The following is a 21,730-nucleotide window of genomic DNA, read 5'->3' as shown; positions in this document are numbered from 1 at the left end:
ATTTAAATTAAATACTAATTTAAAATAATTTTTATTTTTGATTCTAAGTCAAATTAGTTAGTCAAGAATTCCTAAAGTTCTTACCTTCTTAATGTAAGCTACAATTGTCTGAAATACATTTATATACAGATTTCACATGCACCAAACACACTAATATATATATTTACGTGCTGAATAGCTAATTTATTTTTAAAATAATTGCATGAAACACTGATGAAATACACACGCCCCAGAATTGTGCACCTCCTGGTGGTTTATGATTGATGTTATAAGAAATATATGGTACAAGTAATAAGTTACAATTTACAACGCTAGTTTTATTAAAATACGCCGAAAAAGTAATTGAAATAATAGAAATTTGAAACCTATATGCCGAAAGATTTATTAAACGTATATGCTTTAAGTCTTATAGTTGACTTTTTTTCCATGAATTGAAAAAGGACAGTTAAGGTGTTTCAATTCATATGCCTTAGGTTTTCCTTTTAAACCTTTAAACAAATAGCTGTTAAAAAAATTATTGGAAATTGCAAAAATCTGTTCGAGAAATAAAAAACATAACGAAAATTCTTCTCTAAAAAATAATTTTTAGCCAATAGCCGAACAATTAAAGTTGTATCCTATTATCAAACGGTGCAAATAGTTTTGTTATTGTTTAAATTTAATAACTCATACAATTCGTAATGTAGTGAAAAAAAACATTCCAACTTTATATGCCTGTATTATATATAGCGCAACAGTTTAATTACACTTACTTAAATATAAACACGTTTTAAAACTTCTTTACAAACAATGAACACACATCAACATTTTGTGATAGTTAAAGATATCGAAAAAAGTGTTAGTACAAATTAGCAGTAAAGGAATTAAGGGGTATATTTATTTAAAAACATAGAAAATCATACAAATATATTGAAAAATATATTAAATAATGATAAATTTCCTCAACATATCATTCTGCTACAGTTTTGATGATTTTTTTAAAAAAGAATTTATTTTAAAATTGTCCGAAGTAAAATCTTTCTTGGCAAACCACTTTTAAATTGGACATGATTTGAGAAAAGTCTACAGGGGGTAACACGATGGCAAAGTAATTTTTTATCTCCTTATACTTTTACCACAATAGATATTTTTGCGTCATAACAAGTAACAACAATCATTTTCTGCCAAGCTTTTTATCTCTCCTGTTCAAGATGCTGATAAAAAGAACATCAAAATCGTTTAAGAAAATTAATTCTTTGACTAGGAATTTATACCCCTCACTAACATATTTTTATTTGCAAACAATTTAGAATATTGAAAATAGCTTGACAGCTAAAATAATTTTTGAATACTAAACCAAATCTTTCTATGTATTATAAAAACGCTTTTTTTTAATTTACTAGATAATAATGAAAATGCAAAATTAATTTAACTAACTAACAAAAAACGTAGATTAATTTAATAATCTTCCATCAGTTATTAGTTGAATTAATGAGGATGTATAAAACAGTTAAAGTATAAAACATTTTAATTCGTTCAAACAAGATGTTAAAGAAACACGGGAGACGTAACAATGTTCTAAAGTGCAAGAATTACAATACAATTTAGTGTCAAAAGTGTTCAAAACATGGGACGATGCAAAAATGTCTGCATTTTGCTCGAAAATATGCTCATATAAAATGCTCAAAGTGTATACGACAGTAACATAGTCAAAATCTTACCTATATGATATCACAATCAGCATAGATGAGACTTATGAATTTGTTTTCAACATTAAAAACAGACGTTTTAAAGATTACACCGTTTCGGATTGTAATCCATTATAAGGCACTCTTTGTGTTTTCTTTCAACAGTTAGAATTTCATGCAGAAAAAAGATTCAAATGTTTTATTAGAATACGAAAATTTCTTTATACCAGAGTCAGAATTTATAGTTAGATTGGTTTTGAATCAAAGTATTATAAAAAAAAATATTGATTCAGAAAATTCTGATTGCCTGAAAAAAAAATTATACTTTTAAGTAAAAATTTCTCAGAGAGTTTTAAATCTTACTGACTTACGAAATACTGAAAATATAATTGATGTCTTTCAATTTATACTTAGAGATATTTGGCGTGTTAAGAATAGCCAATATCTCGAACTTTTTTTTCTCTTACTCACAAGCTAAGATAGATTGAGCATTGAGAGGTAACATAAAATGATATTACTTTAAGCGTGCTGTTAAAATGAAAGAAAAGACAGGCATTAACAAAATCTGTCCAGCAAACAATTTTAAAAAAATTTTAAAAAAATTTTTTGATTTGTACATCAAATTTTCAAAAATTTAGGATCATGCTAACGTTTTTACATAGCAAATAAGTTTTAAAATTTACAATTGAAAGTAAGTCCTTTCATTTTATTTTTTAGTAATAATTAAAAAAAATTGATGAAAATGTTTGATGATAATAACTTTTAATATAATACCAAAAATAATTAATGCACGTTCTGATATAAATGATATTTGTATTTTAATTCAAGAGAAAATTAAAGCTTTCATAGTTTGATTTAAACAAAACTAACAAATTGCTAAAGATAGCAAATGCGTTCACTAAAAATCTTTAAAATGATTTTTTTTTGAACGATTTTTTTTTGAAATCAAATTTTTTCAGATTTCATTTAAATTCGATAAAATACGTATGGTGTTTATAAGTTAAAGAAAATTGCATACATCAAGTTATTTTACAAACACAAACATACATAGAGTACTAAATGCTATTTTATTTAGCGTTATTTAAAGAGGGTATAAATCTTTATAGGATATGTCTTTATAGGATATAAAGAATTATCGTAGGCAATAGGATATATTCATGATATGATGTGTAAAACTGTTAAAATATATTCTGAAAAACAAATGCAGCTTCGAAAATATTTTATAAGGATTTATAAGTAGATCATATTGTTTCTAATTAATGTTAATACAACGTACCTAAATAACAGTTTATTAATTTTGAAGCAATTGTTGATTAAAATATTTTTATCAACTTAAGGAAATAATTAATACATAATAAGGAATTCTTCAACAACTATTTTAAATAAGTTTGATGATTCTATTAGCTTTGAAGAAGGTGTCTTTAATGTACAAATGTTTTTGTAGTTTTAGGAGCTTAATTACTCTCTGCCAATCACGAGATAAGCTCTCGATCTCACTAAAAGCAATCTGATTGAGAGCTCATCTTATGACTCTTAGACTGTAGATTATCTGAAATATGAGTTACGTGGAGAAAAAATTAAACGATAAGCATATTAATTTTAAAAAAAGAATAATTTTTTGTTGTTGTGTGAAATAAGGTTCAATGTTCCAAATTATTGTTTTTTAGCACATCTCTTCAACATAATAAGTAATTGAGGATGTTCACTCATATTGATAATATACGATATAAAATATTTGCTAAACTATTATGTGTTTTAAAATATTCAATTTATACACTTTAAAAAAGGTACTCCAGATGTTTTTATTATAGATCAATCACAATAAACAATTTTGTTATTCATTTAGTTGATTCCTTTTTGCGCATTTAAGGAAAATTTGACAATAAAATTTTTTGTTCCACAGATAAGACCAAAAGAAAAATATTTTTTTCCAATAATATCTTGAAAACAGTGATTTCGATTATTAAACAAAACAAATCATAATGATCCATTTCATTTATAGAAAAATTTAGTCATTTTATAATATTTCTTATGAATTTTGGTTAAAAAAACTAATAGATTAAAAGAAATGAATTCGTTACTCAATGACTTTATTACAAAATTTTTCCACACGTATCGGATTTTCACGAAAATGGTTTATCCACACACAATATACAAATAAATATAAGTACAAGAACTGAAAGAATTTTTTTGTTTGAATGAAGACACTTCAAAATGGAGTAAAAACGCTGAATTCTTGCAATGCATTACACAGTAAGCAGACAATATAGAACAGTTCAACAGTGTTCAAAATTAACAAATGCATGTTAAAACGAATTCATTTGAAATGAACACAAAACATATTATTTAAATTAAGATTAAGGGGATGTTCATTGCTTTGTATTAGTTTGTAAACAAAAATAAAAAAAATGCAAAATATAAAAATATACTTAAATTATCGAACTTAGTATACAGCGAATATAATTTGTCTTTTTTCTACTCCTAGCAAAAAGCAAGGAGAGGAAAATGTTTTCCCATCTTCATAAACTGGATAATATCTGAAAAAAATTAAAATAAAACAAATTCCATTTAGAGTGTTTATAAAAATATAGATAAATGTGAAATTAAATACGTATTAATTTGCAATCAATTTTTAAAATTTTTTCTTAAATTCATTAGGATAAGTAAGAGTAATTGAAACTTTTTTAATGGCCATTTCAGGACAAATATAAAAATTATAAAATAAGCTTTTAAATTTAAATAAGATAAGTTAAATACATTATATCAAGCATTTTGAAAGAAATAAGATTAGCTAATTTATTAAAGATGTTATGCAAAATTTATTAAAGATGTTTAAAAAATAATTTAAAAGAAATAATTTCTTTACGATATCCTTTAAATTTCTTTATTAATTTCTTCATGATTTTCCTTATGAATTTACTTTCAGGTGTGAAAACTTTATTAAACGAAAATATTAAATATATATGCATTTTTTGAAGAATTATAGTAATATTAAAATGAATGTGCGTAAATTGCTATAAGGACATAAGTAAAGTTCAATAAAATTTACACTTGAGTAACTGACGAAATATTGTTTCCTTATTAAAGTTAGTTAATTCATTAAAATATATGTAAAACCTATGGTAAAAGGAATGAGTTGAAGCAAGAAATTTCTTATTGATAAATAAATTGTAATTCGGATCTGTGCAAAGTTTATTAAAAGAATATATTAAATTCATAAATAATTTATTTTAAGAACTGTAGTAGTATTAATGAGAATGTAAGTACATTTCTGCAAGGATGTAAGTAAGGTTCACTTAAAATTTGCAACTTGGTTACTAATGCAATATTGATCCTAAACTAATGCTTTATTTCGTATGCAATATTTGAGTAAAAATATATAGCCAGCACTCAAAACCGTTAATATTAATTAAACAACATTCGTCTTACGCATTATAATTTTAAACGTAACCTCTGTAAGATAATTTGAAATCTTATTTCTGTAATTTTAAATGCGCCAACAGAGGCTTAAGAATTAAAATAATACATTAATGGTAGCAGCAACCACAGTCGTATAAAAAAACAGTGCAAAACATGCTCATTCCGCAATAAAACCCATTGATGCATTGGAATAAATTAGTTCTTTTATTTAAAATCAATAAATTTTAAGACCAGTCTTCAAAATCTTTAATTTTCAAGAATTTGTTTTTAAAATGTTTTCTCTCAATCATTCGAAGAAACAAAGCCAAAGATAAAAAGTTGTTAAATATATTAGTTTCAATTCTACTAACACAATGTTCTCTATTTAGATATTATTACCGTACTTGCAAGTGTTAAGAGAAAGTTCAAAACAGTAAATTCCGTTGATCTGATATTTAAATAATCCTAAATAGTTTAATAAGTCTTGCTTCTAAAACTCTAACACTTTATACACAGATAATATTGTAATTTTTAATTACAATATTATCTGTGTAGGTATCTGTGTATCTCTAAAGTAGTTAAATGTTTGCAACAAAAGGTGATACAAAGTCACAATGTAATTTTCCACAATTCATTTTCAGTTCCATTATAGTTTGTACGTGATGTATCAAAATACAACATGAGAAATGAGTAATCAATTAAAAATCTCAATTAGATAGTTTCTGAAAATGACTAACTCAAACAAGAAAAAGGTTTAATTTTAAGGGTGTGGCTTAATTGTAGGTTTCGGAACCAGTATTTAACCGCCGTGAAATATTTGTTGAAATTTGCTTTACTCGTAATACTTTCTAACAACCTATTGATTATACTAGGAATTATCTTATTGTGCCGTATTAGATATTGATTGAAATGATAACTGCATTTAATTTTTTTTTAAATTTTTGGTTTAAATCTTTATTTATCAACAATTTATAAACTGAGTTATTTTAAGGATTACAATCTGAGCAAAATTTCCGTTATAGGAAAGTCGTGAGTTTGTCAGTGGTTAAAAATTTAATGTATTTTGCTTATCTTTATATGTAAATGAAATTTATTGTGCAGCTTTGCATATTATCTATTTTATTAATTATCTATCTTATCTTTATCTATCTACTTAACACACTTTTAGTGTGTTAAGTAGCGATTGAGCATTTAGTGTTTTTACGTATCACTAATTTTTAATGAAAGTAAATTAATCCAGAATCGTTTTTCCTCAGTCATCTGTCATACATAACTTCGCTTTATAATAAATTAGCTTTACCATTTAAAAAAAAGTTAGCAGTGATTATTTTTATGCATCAGCCGTGTGGAATTGCTTTTTCTTGCAGCATGCAGTTTTTTTTCTGTAAAAAGTGAGTTCACCCATAACCAGTGAATTAGCATTGATTGTTTTAATATACCACATTATTAGGAACAGTCTTTAAATTTTGACACTTAGTTCTCTTTTATAATGAAGAGGAAATTTACGCTTTACTAGTGAGTTAGCATTGATCAACACACACATCAATTGCTTGGGATTGCTTTAACCTGCACTATACAATTACTATCTTTAGTTAGGGGTGAGTTTATCACCTACCAGGGAGTTAAGATTGATACTATCGTCGATAAAGTGTATTTTGATGTAAAAGTTTTAAAGTTTTGGTTACACTGTAAAGAAAACTTATGTAAAAATTCTGTGAGAAATACAAGATTCACTGTTAAATTAGCTAAGTTCTTGTTCAAACTCATATAACCGAGGTTCTCGTTAAAAGTTACGGAAAATGCCGGTACTTCTCTGAGCATTTCACTAAAAGGTACTTTTGTTAAGATATTTAAAAGTATTGTTATATATTTGATAATTATAAAATAGTCCATTTGGTGTGGTAAGTAGAATCTTTGCCTAAAGAGCAGAAGTTTTTATTACTTGAGTTTGGGTAATAATGAAATGCTTAAGTTTATCCAAGTTTTTTGCCCACCACTTATTTTTTTAAAAAAAGAAAGTTAATTCTAGTGCCATAACTTACTTTCAGTTGACTCCATTCTGCTGTATACAATTTCCATTTTGGGTAAGGAGTGAATTTACCATTTGACAATTGACTTCACCCATCTTGTTCTTTGCGTATTCTATTCGGATGCCTCCCCTGTCGGAAGAAAATAGCACATAGCCTTGTAGAGCTTGCAATGCATGCGTGGCCAGGCGAATATCCTGAAAGAATGATAGGTTTTAGTAAAATATCCTCAGTGGTAGAAGAATCATAGGTTAAAATCCTCTTGTTGCCAATTTACTCGAGGGAAGTTTTCTTGCTTTTCCCCTCCTTGTAAAGAAAATGCGGGTTAATTTCATAAAAATATCTTCCACAAATGCTAGTTTGTCCTAATGCTCGATTCAAGAGTTCCCTTGTCTTTTGGGTTGGGTTCAAAATTATAAGGCTACAGAGGTGAACGATGATAGTTGCAACTCAGAATTGTATCTGATGTTCAACGCCGGTTATAAAATAAAATAAAGTAAAAATTTTTATTTGTTCTGTATATTGTTCTGTATAAGAGAATATGTGTAATTCGTATTAGTTGATATTTCAATTTTATTTTACCCTTGACTTTAACTTATTCAAATTTAACTTCATTTGTTTAAGTACATTTTTTTTAAAAAAACTATAGAATAAATTAAAGGAGAATAATTTAAATAATGCATATTTTATAAAACAACTTTTCAACACTTACTTGGTATTCCACAAAAGCCACCGGAGCACCGCCTTTGTTATGCATACGTAGGCGACAAAAACCCGGAAAACTGGAAATATACATGAAATAAGATATTTTTAGCAATATATTCCTTTACAGATTAAATTAAAAATTTCAAACTTTTATTTCATACAATATTAGAGAAGATTAAATTTAATATCATTTTCTGAGCAATAATAATGTTAAATACGAGGCGTGTTTTATAAGGGCCGTTTGAGCATAAAAACCAAACCAATTTTTTTTTTCTAGAATCACATTTATTTTCAGATTCTACATACGTTTCTCTTTTTCTTCAACATAGTTGCCAAGTGTGTTTAAACACTTATCATACCTTACAACTAGATTCAGAATACCCTCTTCATAGAAACTTGCCACCAGCTCCTTTAATCAAGAAGTCACGGCCGTTTTCACGTCTTCGTCATCGTTGTAGTGGTTGCCACCAAAGTGATATTTGAAATATCGAAAACAAATCACTCAGCGCAAGGTCTGGACTGAAGGGAGGGGTGGTTCAAAACTTCCCAGCCAAAAGAGTTCAATAAAGATCGGAGCTAAGCTGTAGAGAGAGTCATTGTCAAGAGGTAGTGAGATTCCCTGTCAACGTGACAGTACGCAGCTTCGTATGTATGAATGCCGGTGAATATATGCATATCTCTGACCGTACCTCGAACTGGGGGCAGGCAATTTGCTAAACTTGACCATTTTAAAGACACAAAAATGACCATACAGCTGCAACTGAGCACAGTTGTTCCCGAGGAATACCGAGACAGACGCAAGTACTCGTTGCGTTGCAAGCGTCACCTATTAGTGTACAAAACGAAACATACTCCTCGTAATTAACGAAAGAATCTATTTCAAAATATCTAAATCTAATTTTGAAAAAAAGTTCTTAATTGAAACTCTATTTTGAACATATAATACAAAATTAAGCACGAAACAAAATATTTGCGTCATACAATAAACTTAGTAAGAAATAAAACTTCAAGTAAGTGCCAAATATAGTCACAGCAGTTTAATATCTAAAATTTAAAATAAAATTATTTTGCTGAAAATTTATAATTAAATTCAAATAATATATTTATAATTGATTTAAAGTAATTAATTTCTGCTACTTATTTATTTTATAATAATTTCTGTTCTTTAGTAATAATTAGCAAAAAATCTGCTATGCCATTAAAAGGAATTATTCTTTGCCAATCTAATCATCATTTTTATTTTTAGTTAGTAAGATGCAAAGATAAGACGTTGTCTGTTTTATACGTCAATTAGTGGGTTTTAAAATTTTGAAGGACTAATTATAAATGTTGTTTAAAATCTTGGATCCTTAAAGGTAATTCAGAAAAAGTTGTCTCAACAAAAGATTTTAATATTATATTTAGGGAATTAAATTACACTAATTAGATCAAAATGTGATTTTTTTATTAAAATTTCAAAAAAGTAAGTTAATTGGCGTCTTTCAAAATCGTCGAATTTAGTAATAAATACGACAAGATGAATGAAAATAATTTTAATGAGAAATAATCTTTAAACTGGAAAAATGATATCTAATTAAAGTTTCAAACACCTTTGTTCCTTTGAAAAAAGTTTATTTATAAATGCAATTAAGATGAATATTCATAGATAAGTGTGTATAGAACTTGCATTTAAAGTAGAATAAAAAAAGTATTTATTTTAAATTAATATTTAAGATGATTATGCTTTGATATTATAAACTTGATGAGAAATTGCGAACAATTATTGGTTAATATATTTCGCCTTTATTGATGGAAAAGTGTACTTTATAGATATGTGCTTCTACTTTCCTCTCAAACGAAGTGATTTATTATTACTTTAACCTTAGCAGATTTCAAATTGAACCATTCTCCGATTAAATTTGAACTATATCAAATAATTTAGTTTAAGATAGATTAATTTGCTGCCTAATATTATTCAACTTTTGGAAGAATAAGGATATTAGCTATTATAATAGTTCAGTACTGATAAACTTTTTTATCTGAGCAAACCTTTTTGCTAAACTTTTTTATCAGAATTAAGAGGACACCATACCATGAGAGACACTTTTCATTGCGAATTCTCTTATAACCGTCATAAGTAATTTAAAATTTAAAATATGTTGTTACTAATAGCACTTCCCAATACTAGAAAGCCTGCTATGGGAATCCTAGAGAATTTTTAAGGCAAAGGATACGTTTCTTTTTCTTCAGTGGTGCCATCTACGGCCAAAAATATTACTTCAGCCACATACATGTCACTACCTGTTTTACAGGGAGGACCCATTTATACCCTATTCATTCATCCACAGATTGTTAATTTCCACCTGAACTGGAGAACGATCAGTTTCCAATTCAGTACCCTCAGAGTTATTGATTTGTTATGGGAACTTGAAGGACTTTGTGACCCCGGCAGATTTAATGTGCACCAGTCACAATTTGACACACAGAGATTCTTCGGCTGGTGGGATTCGAACCCACAATCTAACGAACGCGAGTCTCAGGTCTTACCAACCAGGCTCCTCCCAAAAAAGAAAAGTGAAAAAGTGAGTTCAAGCAAACCTAGAGCAAGCCATGAAGCTTATACTACTGAAAAGAAAATTTTAAATTATGAAAATGAAGACAATTATGAAAGGATAACTTAGGATTATTCAATGAGGAAGTTCTTTTCCAATAATTTGTTAGCATTTTGATATTTCCAATTTTTTTTTCAGCAATTGAAAATCCATGACTTACTCTAGGTTTGTCTAAACTTATTTTTTTATATACTTTAAATTTCAAAATAGCTATGGGGCGAAAAAGAATTTGCGATGAAAAGTTTCTCCCAATATATAACTTGGCGATAAGATACAAACTCTTAAGATTACTTCCACTATCATTTCTCACTTAACAGAGTGTTGCATTTTATTTCAAAAGTTTAGTGTTCAGTTCAACTGCTGGCACTCTAATACGTACTTTGGTACTTCACACAATCCCCATCACCCAGCCTATGCTGCAGATTGCCCAAGCTACAAGACTGCACTCTCCGCACTTCGATCAAATTTTAATCCACATTAACTTATCCTCCTGTGCGATTTTTGCACACAGAGATCTGTATCGATTCAAAATTCTACGCCTCCACCCCGGCAGTTTCAGTGACTCCTACATTCTTATAGTCAGTGATTACTTCAAAACTTTAATTTATTCTTCTTGAATTCACAAACTTTCAGTTGAACTCACAATTCTCCATGAGAAATGCTCAAAACTCTCTTATTCACAAACTCTAGTTGAATTGATCCCCTTAATTAGAAACTCTAATAACTCCTTTTCTTTTCTTCTAAGAGATTCAATTACCTTTTTTTTCAAGCATTTCGAAATTCCTATTTTACAGCCTCTTAGAAAGCGCTTCATACCATGCATGTAGCAACTCTGATCTTTTCACCTTTCAATGTTACTTATCCATTAAGTTTTTAATTACTGTCATCTATTGTAACTTTCTTCGAAATTTTGTTTTTCATTTACACTTTCATTATTCGTTTTTTTTCCACTAATGTGATGCACCTATGTATTATGTGAGCTAGACCTGTGGCCATACGTGGACTATACGGTTAAGGGTTTTGCAAACCTAGGTACGTGTCCACGTCTGGAAGAAAATAAAAAAAAAGTGTTCAGTTATGCACATTAATGCGTTCTCTAATGTGGAGGTGTTTCAGTATTTCCGGAAATTTAAAAATAAAGATTAAGATCGGTGGTTATGGAGATCACAGTGTAATTTAATTAGCATTCAGTTTTAAAAAAGAAGGATGGAGTCCTTACCTTCCAAAAAGGTCTTTGAGTTCCTGTTCAGACACAAATTGTCCGAGGTTGGCGACAAATAGAGTAGAGCACGGCAGTGTGCCAGATGCTGATGACGTAGAACCGACCGGACTTGCTAATGCTGGACTGGCTACAAGGTGGGGCGGTGGGAGGGTTGCATGAATGGCCGCGCTGCCAGCCAAAGCAGCATGAGACAATGGATGGGACATTGTCAAGGGTGGCTAAAAATAAGGCGGTAATTTAAATTAAACTACATAAAAAAGTCAATCTATAATATCAAGCAGAATTTTATAAAAAAATATTAAAGTCATTTCATTTTTGTCATCGTAAATAATTATTTCGTGCATAACAATACTGAAAAATCGATCTAAGAATTATAGGTATTCTGCTCAACGCAAATTTGAACAACAAACAATATCATATTTCTGCCTCTTTCTTCTGCTCTTTAATTTCAAGAAAAGTGTTTTTTATTAAAAGAAAGTTTGTTGCTGTTGTTTTAGTCACAGCTTTAATTTTTTTTAACCAAAAGTTTCGAGGTGCACAAAATTTGAACTGCACAGATTATGAAATGTTGATCACTAGTTTAAATGTTCATGGATTATTGAAACAACGGAATGAAAATTGTCCTTATCTTTCTGCAAGAAGCTTTTCCTGTTTTACAAATAAACTTTATTTCTAGTTTGCCAGAACAATTAAGGCACATGAGAATACCTATAATAATATGTTTCGCAATGCACTTTCATATATTTTGATAAGTGCAACTCATTATAAGGCTAGATATACAAGAACTTCTGAATGAAGATATGTGGATACAAACTCCACACAGAAGGAGCGGGTTCAACTAGTCTAACTTGTACCATATACTTTGCGATAGGTAGGAATCACGGACAATCGTGCATATAAGGCTACGTACAGAAGAAATACTTCATAGAGAGTCTTGGATACTTCAGTTGTTATAAAATGTAGCTTTATATAGATATTTTATCAAAGTACAGTAGTTGGCAATATCTCTGTGAAAGTACTAAAAATCCCTATGGTGCTCATTATAAATCATCCCTTAAAACAAACTCCTATCCGACCATTTTAACTGAGATTTATGATACTAACCGTCCAATAGAAGAGGCCAAGAATGTTCCTCATAATCTTTCCCCGGATGACTTTGTCATCCAACAAAATAAATACAACTATCAAAATAAAAATCCAGATCCCCCCTTCAACCGCAATGAACTTCAACGTCTTCTTAAAACACTAAACAACAAAAAAGCACTAGGCATAGATGGCATTGATTATATAGTTGCAAAAAACTTATTCATATTTTTCGGTCCACTGATCCTAAATTTTTTTAACAAATGCCTCAACCTAGAAGTCTTCCTTGACCATTTCAAGAAAGGACAAGTTTTACTTTTTCTTAAAAAAAGGCAAACATCCCAATGTTTTAATTTCATATCGTCCTATATCACTACTTTTTTGCTTGGGAAAATTCCTAGAGAAATTAATCATTGAAAGACTAACTTTTCAATTAGAGAAACTCAATGCACTGTCTGATTTACAATACGGTTTTAGATTTGGTAAATCGGTCAATATAGCACTAGAAAATTTCAAAGATGACCTATCACATTTAAAAAATAATCACAAACACATCGCCGCAATCTCGCTCAACATCAAAGGGGCATTTGACAATATCCAGTATGATCTAATTAATAGAGAATTATCAATGTACAAAGTCCCATCCAATCTTTTTCTTTGTAATAGAAAGCATCAATACGAGCAGGCAAGCCATCTTATCAACAAATCAGGGATATGTAACAAAAACAATTTAAAAAGGCTGTCCCTATGGGCCTTGCATAGGACCGACTGCGTGGAATTCAGTAATTAATAACCCTTTGAAAACTCAGTTTGATTAATCCATCATACAAGTCTTTGCAGACGACTTGATAATTCTTACTTATGCCAACTCTAGGAGGCAATTAGAACAAGTATCGAATCTAAATGTAAATCGTATTCACAATTGACTCACCAACAATTCTTTAACTCTTTCAACTGATAAAACAGCCTATATTCATTTTTACAACACTAAAAGGAGAACAGTTTTCAAAATTAACAATGAAAAAATTAAGCAAACAAATCATTTTAGGTACCTTGGAATTGTAATCGAAAAAAAATTGAGTTGAGCTCCTCATGTCAATATCCTAAAAGAAAAAGCAAACACTATTCTCAATTTTCTTTACAAAATCAATAATAAATCTTGGGGAATAAATCAAAAATCAAGAAAACTCATTTATAACACAGTAATAGCCCCTTCAAATACCCCTTTGATGTCAAGCGAGATTGCGGCCACGTGATTGTGATTATTTTTTAAATGTGATAGGTTATCTTTGAAATTTTCTAGTGCTATATTGACCGATTTACCAAATCTGATACCGTATTGTAAATCAGACAGTGTGTTGAGTTTCTCTAAATGAAAAGTTAGTCTCTTAATGATTAATTTCTCTAGGAATTTTCCCAAGCAAGGAAGTTGCGATGTATTACAATATTTGGGCAAGAAACAACTCACCTCGGATATCTAGAACCTCACTTTCGATTCAACGCAAATTCCTTTTAAATATGACCAGGGCATACCACTCTACCCCACCGAAGCTCCTCATGTTTTAGCAAATATTCCCCCTCTTCCAGACCAGATTATGCTCTTGTCATGTACAACAACATTAACTCAAATAAAAAAAAATGCAATCTTCAATCAGATAAGTTATAATCATCAGGATTATGAAAATAAATTAAAAGTGCCAATTTATCACCCATCTTATTATATTAAAAACAAAATCACTTTAACTGAACAAGGTAACTATGACTTCAGAAAAGATACTAACTTATTCACAGACTGTTTCAAAACTAAAACAGGCATTGCATTCGCATTTCTTAATAACGCTCATTCACAAACTTTCACATTGGATATTAACAATTCTATTTTTTCAGGACGAACAATTGGCAATATTAGAATGTGTTAAACACATCAAAAATAACTCAAACTTTAACAGAAAAATAAAATACATAATCTGGTCAGATTCTAAAGCCTCAATAACATCAATTAAGATCAATCAGGATCAACCAACCTCATAACCAAAGACATTCAACATGCACTGGTGGACACTGCTATTCAAATCTCTTGGATTAAAGCGCATAACAATAGAGAAGGTAATGAGAGAGTGGACGAATTGGTCACAAAAGCAACACAAAACATTAAAAATTATGCCTTTCCTCTCCCTGTTTCGCATCTAAAACAATCTCTTAAAAAATCATTATCGAGTAATTGGCAAAACCAATGGACTAATACCGATAGAAGACGACGCCTGTATAACATCATCAATAATGTCAACTTCTTCAAATCAATTCCAATATGACAAGTCATCTGGTTCCTAACAGGTCACGGACCTTTTCCTTCTTTCTTTCATTACCTGCATATCTCGGATACAGACTTTTGTACCTGTGGTCAACCAGGTACACCAGAGCAATACTTATCAACTTGTCTTTACGCAATATCATGGCATGCACGCCTTCCAAACATTAATAATTTATTTTTTTGGCAAAAGAAATTTCTTACAAATAAAACATTCAACACTAAATTAATTAACGTAATGAATTTTATAGATGAAAACGACTCCTTATTAAAATTTTAATCAAATCTTACTTCTTAAGTAGTCTTTGAAATTATTTATAATGTCTAGGCAGAAACAAATTGCTTACGGGCTTTAAGTTTATTTTCTTTTTCTTTTTATACTTCTCTTTTTAATTTTGTTATGTTACAATTTCTGATTTTTTTTTCAATTCAACTTCTTGGTTACTTGCATGTATACAATTTCTTAAGAGACGTTCATAGCTGTATATATTCTCAAATACTCTTTTAGAGTCAACTATGTCATATACTAACAATCTCAACTCGCACAATATTTGTAAAATCTCGTGCTGTAGCCAAGCTTTGGGCTATATGGTGAAGGGTCCATAACGACCAAAGCTTGTCCAAACATGCAGTAGGTACATGTCCAAAGCTTGGAGAAAAGAAAGAAAAGATATTATATCAGTCTTACCGGCAGTTGTGCATGTAAGGCTGGATGCATAAGAGCTGCTGTATGGAGAGCCGTTGATACGGGCACTTCTGCGTAAGACAAGGAGAGATGGGGCCATCCTTCATGGGTCGCCGGCAAGAGCGCGGCTCCGATTTCTGCTAAGGAGGCAAAATCAAGCATTGAACGTCATTATACAGGGATTTACACCTTATAATGTACACATAAATTAAACCAGCCAATGACTGAAGACTATACATAAATTAAACTAGTCAATGACAGAAGTCTATATACAAATTAAATTAGTCAATGTGATTGAAGTCTATACATAAATTAAATTAGTCAATGTGATTGAAGTCTATACATAAACTAGACTAGTAAATGGCTGAGGCCTAAAGATAAATTAAACTAGTCAATAAAGTCTATATACAAATTAAACTAGTCAATGACTGAGGTCCATACATACATTAAACTAGTCTCAATGAAGTCTATACATAAATTAAACTGGTCAATGACTGAAGTCTATACATACATTAAACTAGCCAATTACTGACACACATATTTGAATTCATAAACAGAATTTAGACATGTGTAAATGCCATATGTCAATAGAATAAATCAGTATCTTTGCAATCCAATGTCATTTTGCAATGCGCCTACAAAGCTCACTGCAATAAACTTGACAAATGACATCAGCCGTTTGCGAAAATCCGGATTTGCCAATTAACCTACGATATATGCATTAAGTTAATACACGTACATAAAATATGTCATCTAGAAGCATACATAAACTTGTATATGAAAAAGAAAAACAAATACAAAAATTACATTAGTAATAAAAAATGAATTTTTAAAACTTTTATTTCGTAATATTAGGCGATATTGTTACAAGAATATAAGATTATGAGAGCGTCATTCAGTATATTATATAACCATTATATAGACAAATTTGTGGCATGTTTTGTTTTATTCACAATTTGTTTTGAGGTCAAAGTAAAATAAATCTATAAAAATTGCTTAAAAAATTAAGAATCTTATTATTTTTGTTTCGCTATTTTAGTTATATCTTTAACATTTTATTCATACTGTGAAATTCAATTAAGTTAGTATAATAAATGCATATGAAATACAAGTGAAATAGAATGCATTGTAAATAAAACACATGAAAAAAAATTCTAAAACAATATTTCAAGCATACGTGGATTTAGTTTTTGCTTATTTATATACAATAGTTATTGTCTAAAAATTTGTAAACGTTCCAGAGCATTCACGTTCAAAAGTATAGTAGCGTATTAAACATAACTATGTTTTGGATATCTTTAAAAAGGTAAACAATTAGAAGTCACCATAAATTTTTTGCTAGTAATACAGATTTAGAACCGGTACTGTTAGAATTTTCATTCTAATATTATGGTAAAATAAATGGCAGGAGTCTGTCCATCCAATTAACCGTAAAATTTATGGTAATGAATATATTTTGCCTTTACGGTTTTGAACCCGTTTGCAACTAGTATGGTAAAAAAATCATTAATACAAAATTATGCAGATTTTGTTAACCATTTACAACTAACATGGTTCCAAAACCATAAAAAAGAAATTTAACTCGAATTGGAGATAGTTTAGGAGCTTTATAGTGCTGCTATCTATGCGTTAATGAGACTATCATATTCTTATGGTCTAGAGGGAAAAATTAGGGAGTGCAGGACACGGGAAACTCTTCTTGTGTTGAAAGGAATGGAGGAAACATTGTGGTATCAACTCTGGGACTCGTACCCCCGTTCCATTGGTCACGAGATTAACAGATTAATCCTCTCGGCTATAATATGTACCCAGCTGCAACGAATTAAGCAGCTTCATAAGGTGGCAATAAAATTCTGGTTGTTTAGCCGTATTAGGTGAAAACAGTTAAAAAACAGTTTTCCTCACAGTTAACAGTTTGAATACCATCTTATTTATGGTTATTTGACTGTTTGTTTGCATATGGTAATCTAACAATTAAATAAATTGCTATTTAACCATTTTATCGGAGAAATTTTTAACAGTTACACATATTTAGATCATTTTTAAACAATTTGAAATTTCTTCCCCGAAATTCACAAGCTAAGATGATTTGAAGTAGTTTAAAAACGTTTAAATCCCGATTAAGACCATAAAGCACAAAAGCTTAAAGACACAGAATCAAAGGAAATGGTGTAAAATTTAATGTTAAACATCAAAGAGGAGTAATTTAATTTCATTCATGAAAGAGCTGGGAAGAAAAGGAAACCGGAATTTAAAATTCAACCCAATCCCTTCTGTACATTTCCCGTGAATTTGTGAGTAAAGCGTGCACGTTATTTTAAATTCCAAATCTTTTTGCAAAAAACTGACGAGGCATTTTGAATCAAAGCACGTTCAACGCGTTTAATCGCTCGAACAACTCCCCTTTTGCCCCTGAATTAAAATGCTTGAAATTTAGATTCACTGTTATGGTTTCATCACAACGCAGCACTCTCTATTATCAACAAAGAAGAAATAATCGTGAACAATTTTGTAGGAACAATTAATAATGCATTAACATGCTTTTTTAATGCCTAATAAAAATCGTGGTATTTTCTAACAAGTTTCTATTGGTGTGGAAAATGATTAAATAATCTTTACGAATCATTTTGATTTTTTTGCATACAAATGTATTATAATATGAAATAAGACAGCATGACATATAAATGATTTCTATAAGATATTCTTATTATTATAAGCTATTCTTTCTATAAGTAATTTTTTCAATCTTATTTCTTTTCTAAGATAATAACGCGTGATAAGTTTTATATACAGATGCTTTCTAGTATGGGATAAGAACTCGCGAACATTTGGAGAACTGAGGTTTTCTATTCTAAGATAAGAATGTGTGAAACGTATTAGTATACAAATGCTTTCTTACATCGGATAAGAAATAGAGAAATTTTTTAAAAAATGATGTTTTCTATTCTAGTATAAGAACACGGGAAAAATGTTTGTATAGAAATGCTTTCTTGATTAGGATAAGAACACTCGAAATTTTCGAATATTGATGTTTTCTATTGACGAAAAACATTTATTATACATGTGCTTTATAGCATAAAGAGAAAAACGTGAGCTTTTTTAAATAGAGATAATATTCGTGAATAATAATAGAGAAGAATATAATAGAGAAAAATGATAACTAAGAAGGCTAACAGAAAGCAAGAATAATAATAATAGAAAAAGATAACAGAGATATAACCAGTGCAAATATTTTGGATTAAAGCATTAAATAAGAGTGCGTGAACTTTTTTTTTATATAATTGTTTTTACTTCTAAGGTAAGAGCAGGTGAAAAGTATTAGTATACCTTGTTTTTTATAATATAATAATTGAGAGTAATTGTAATAACAACACAGACTAATGAGAATAATAGAGATAGCGACCAGAAAAAATATTTGCTTTTTACCATAAGATAAGAATGTCTGAACTTTTTCTAGTTTAAATGCTTTCTCTCTTAAGATAAGATAAAGTGAAGAGTTTTTTTTCCCTGCAAATGTCTTCCAGCATAGGATAAAACACGTGAACATTCGAATAGAGATAAAAATAGATACATCAATGTAAAATAATAATAATAAACGATAATAATAAGATTAACAGACTTAAAGCTTGCATTTTTTCTTCTGCTTTCTAGCGTAAGATTGAAGGGCGTCAACGCTCTGGAATATAAATGCTATCTTATTTAAGATAAGAGAACGTGAAAAGTTTTTTAATACGGATGCTTTCTAGCATGGAATAAGAACATGCTAACATTTTCAAACACTGATGCTATCTATTCTAAGATAAAAACATTGGAAAAATGCTTGTACGCAATTTTTTTTCTAGCAAAATATAAGAACTTGTAATGTTAAGATAAAATAAGAACTTGATAGATAGGATAAAATGTTAATGTTTTCAATTCTAAGATAAGAATGCACATAAAATAATGTACACAAATGATTTCTTATTTTGGATAAAAACATATGAATTTTCTGAATATTGATGCTTTTTATAAGAATGTGTGAAAAATATTTGTAACAAATGCTAATAACAAGTGCTTTCTTGCTTAGTGTAAAAACACATGAAGTTTCAGAATATTAATACTCTCTATTATAAGATAAGAGCGCGTGAAGAACATTTGTTTGCAAATGCTTTTGCAAGGGATGAAAACGCATGAAGTTTCGGAATATTGCTGGTTTCTATTGTATTGGAGAGAGAAAGCATGAGAAAAGGTTTGTGTATACAAATACAAACGCTTTCTTGTATAAGATAAAAAGCACGCAATTTTTTAGGTTGTTACTTTAAGAATTTTTTATGTGACTTCAAAATTTTTTTAATGATCCTAAAAAAATTTAAAAGTAAAAGAGAAAATTTGTTTCAGTGCAATGCATACTCTCATTAAGCTTTATATTTATAGAAAATAGATCAGGAACCAAAATTTTACAATATTTAGCACTAATAAATTAGGAAATATTTTAATCTTTATCACAGATTATTTATAAAATATTGCGAAAAGTTTATAAATTAATTACGGAGGCAAACAAATTTTTTTTTAAGTAAATGAACTTTTTGTGATAGATTTAAAAATTGCCTAAATATATGCGGGAGAATATATTATAATAATATAGAAAAAGTTCTTTCACTTATTAATATTCTAAGATAAAAATATATTTAATAACTAATATCCATCACGATTAGTGAATAATACTTGATGAATCATTCTAGAATATAGCATCGAAATCCTTTTACAATTATTATTATGATACCAATTACACATTATTCGTATTCATTAAAGTGTATTTAAAAATGTAAAAAAATAAATTGAAATAAATACGATTACTTTCTAATTGAAACAATGTATTACTTAATTATAAACACTACTGTATGATATTATTTAACAATATATTATTTTAATATTTATTTTAATATTTATTTTATTAAATATCCACATTTCTTGATAAATAAATGTTTGAACAAGTTAATCGAAATGTTTTAGTATATTATTTATTTGCTACAAACAATTTTAATTAACACAAATATATGCAGTTTATATTAAAAAAAATAACGGCATCAGTAAATTGCATTTTTAGGAATGTGTAATTAGTTGATGGTGTGTGGAAGTACTATTTTGAAAAATTGCTGTGAAAAATATAAAAAATAATGTGATTAAAATTGGATAAATAACAGCTTTAATGAGATATAACTATTAATTAAGTAATTTATTTAATTTCAATTAAGGAAATTAGTTCGTTTAAATATGCCCCAGAAAAATTTCGAATAATGTAATTCAATGACAAGCAATTTTTTAATAGTTAAATATTTGTAAATCCGAACAATTATATATATATATAATGATGAAGACGATGACACTTCACCNTAGATATATATATATATAAAACATGGTTTTTGTGTGCACCGGGAAAAGTCTGCCTCTGATATATATTTTTTAAAGTCGTTATAAGAAATCGTAGAGGACATAAATTAATATTTAAGCAAGGAAAAAAAAACACTCTTTCAAAATATGTTGAATCATTATATCATTATCCAAGAAAATGGGATGAAAAACATCAAAACCAGTTTGATTGCTTAATAGAACTTAGAGATATATCGAATAATTGTTCTTTAATGCTTCTAGGTTTCCTCAAGGAATCCAACAGGTTTCCATTTATTTTCCCTGCCTCACTAGTGATTTGTTAGATTTTGATAGAATTTTGTTCTTTATCGTTCAAATATTAGTTTGTCTCTTTATATATGTGTTTTTTTATTGATTTTATATTTACAAGTACATTTTTTTCCACTTGAACTTTTAATGGACATTTGTGCTGTATGATTTATTATAAATAAATAATATGCAAAATATAATATATAAATACTATTTAAAAAGAACAAAAAAATAAAGTTTTCAAAACTAAAGAAAAATAAAGAAATAAAAGCTGTAAATACTTCAAATACATAAGATACTTAAACTTTTCCTCAATCTCTAAATTATGTCAATTAACTATTTTTTTTTCCTAACATCAAATAAAATTGTAAATATTTGTTTTTTG

The 21,730-nt window shown here is 28.8% G+C and overlaps 1 protein-coding gene across 4 annotated transcripts in view; it reads right to left on the bottom strand.

Moving 5' to 3' along the window:
* Positions 1 to 3,521: 3,521 nt before the first annotated feature.
* Positions 3,522 to 21,730, bottom strand: part of LOC107453124 (protein couch potato) — a 312,218-nt gene continuing 294,009 nt past the window's right edge. The window contains exons 6-11 of one of the 4 annotated variants that reach the window (XM_016069816.3): positions 15,691 to 15,824; positions 13,747 to 13,797; positions 11,609 to 11,829; positions 7,806 to 7,875; positions 7,109 to 7,290; positions 3,522 to 4,204 (exon numbers count right to left, since the gene is read on the bottom strand). In XM_016069816.3, coding sequence (XP_015925302.1) covers positions 7,111 to 7,290; positions 7,806 to 7,875; positions 11,609 to 11,829; positions 13,747 to 13,797; positions 15,691 to 15,824 — 656 coding nt within the window. In that variant the 3' untranslated portion in view covers positions 3,522 to 4,204; positions 7,109 to 7,110. Of the gene's footprint in view, positions 4,205 to 7,108; positions 7,291 to 7,805; positions 7,876 to 11,608; positions 11,830 to 13,746; positions 13,798 to 15,690; positions 15,828 to 21,730 lie in introns of all 4 variants that reach the window. The other 3 variants (XM_016069815.3, XM_016069818.3, XM_016069817.3) reach the window with 3 other exon arrangements.

This window comes from Parasteatoda tepidariorum, chromosome 3 (genome assembly GCF_043381705.1).
Source record: "Parasteatoda tepidariorum isolate YZ-2023 chromosome 3, CAS_Ptep_4.0, whole genome shotgun sequence".
Classification (NCBI taxonomy): Eukaryota; Metazoa; Arthropoda; class Arachnida; order Araneae; family Theridiidae; genus Parasteatoda; species Parasteatoda tepidariorum.
The sequence above is the reverse complement of the archived record's forward strand: the minus strand, read 5'-3'. Positions and strand labels throughout refer to the sequence as shown.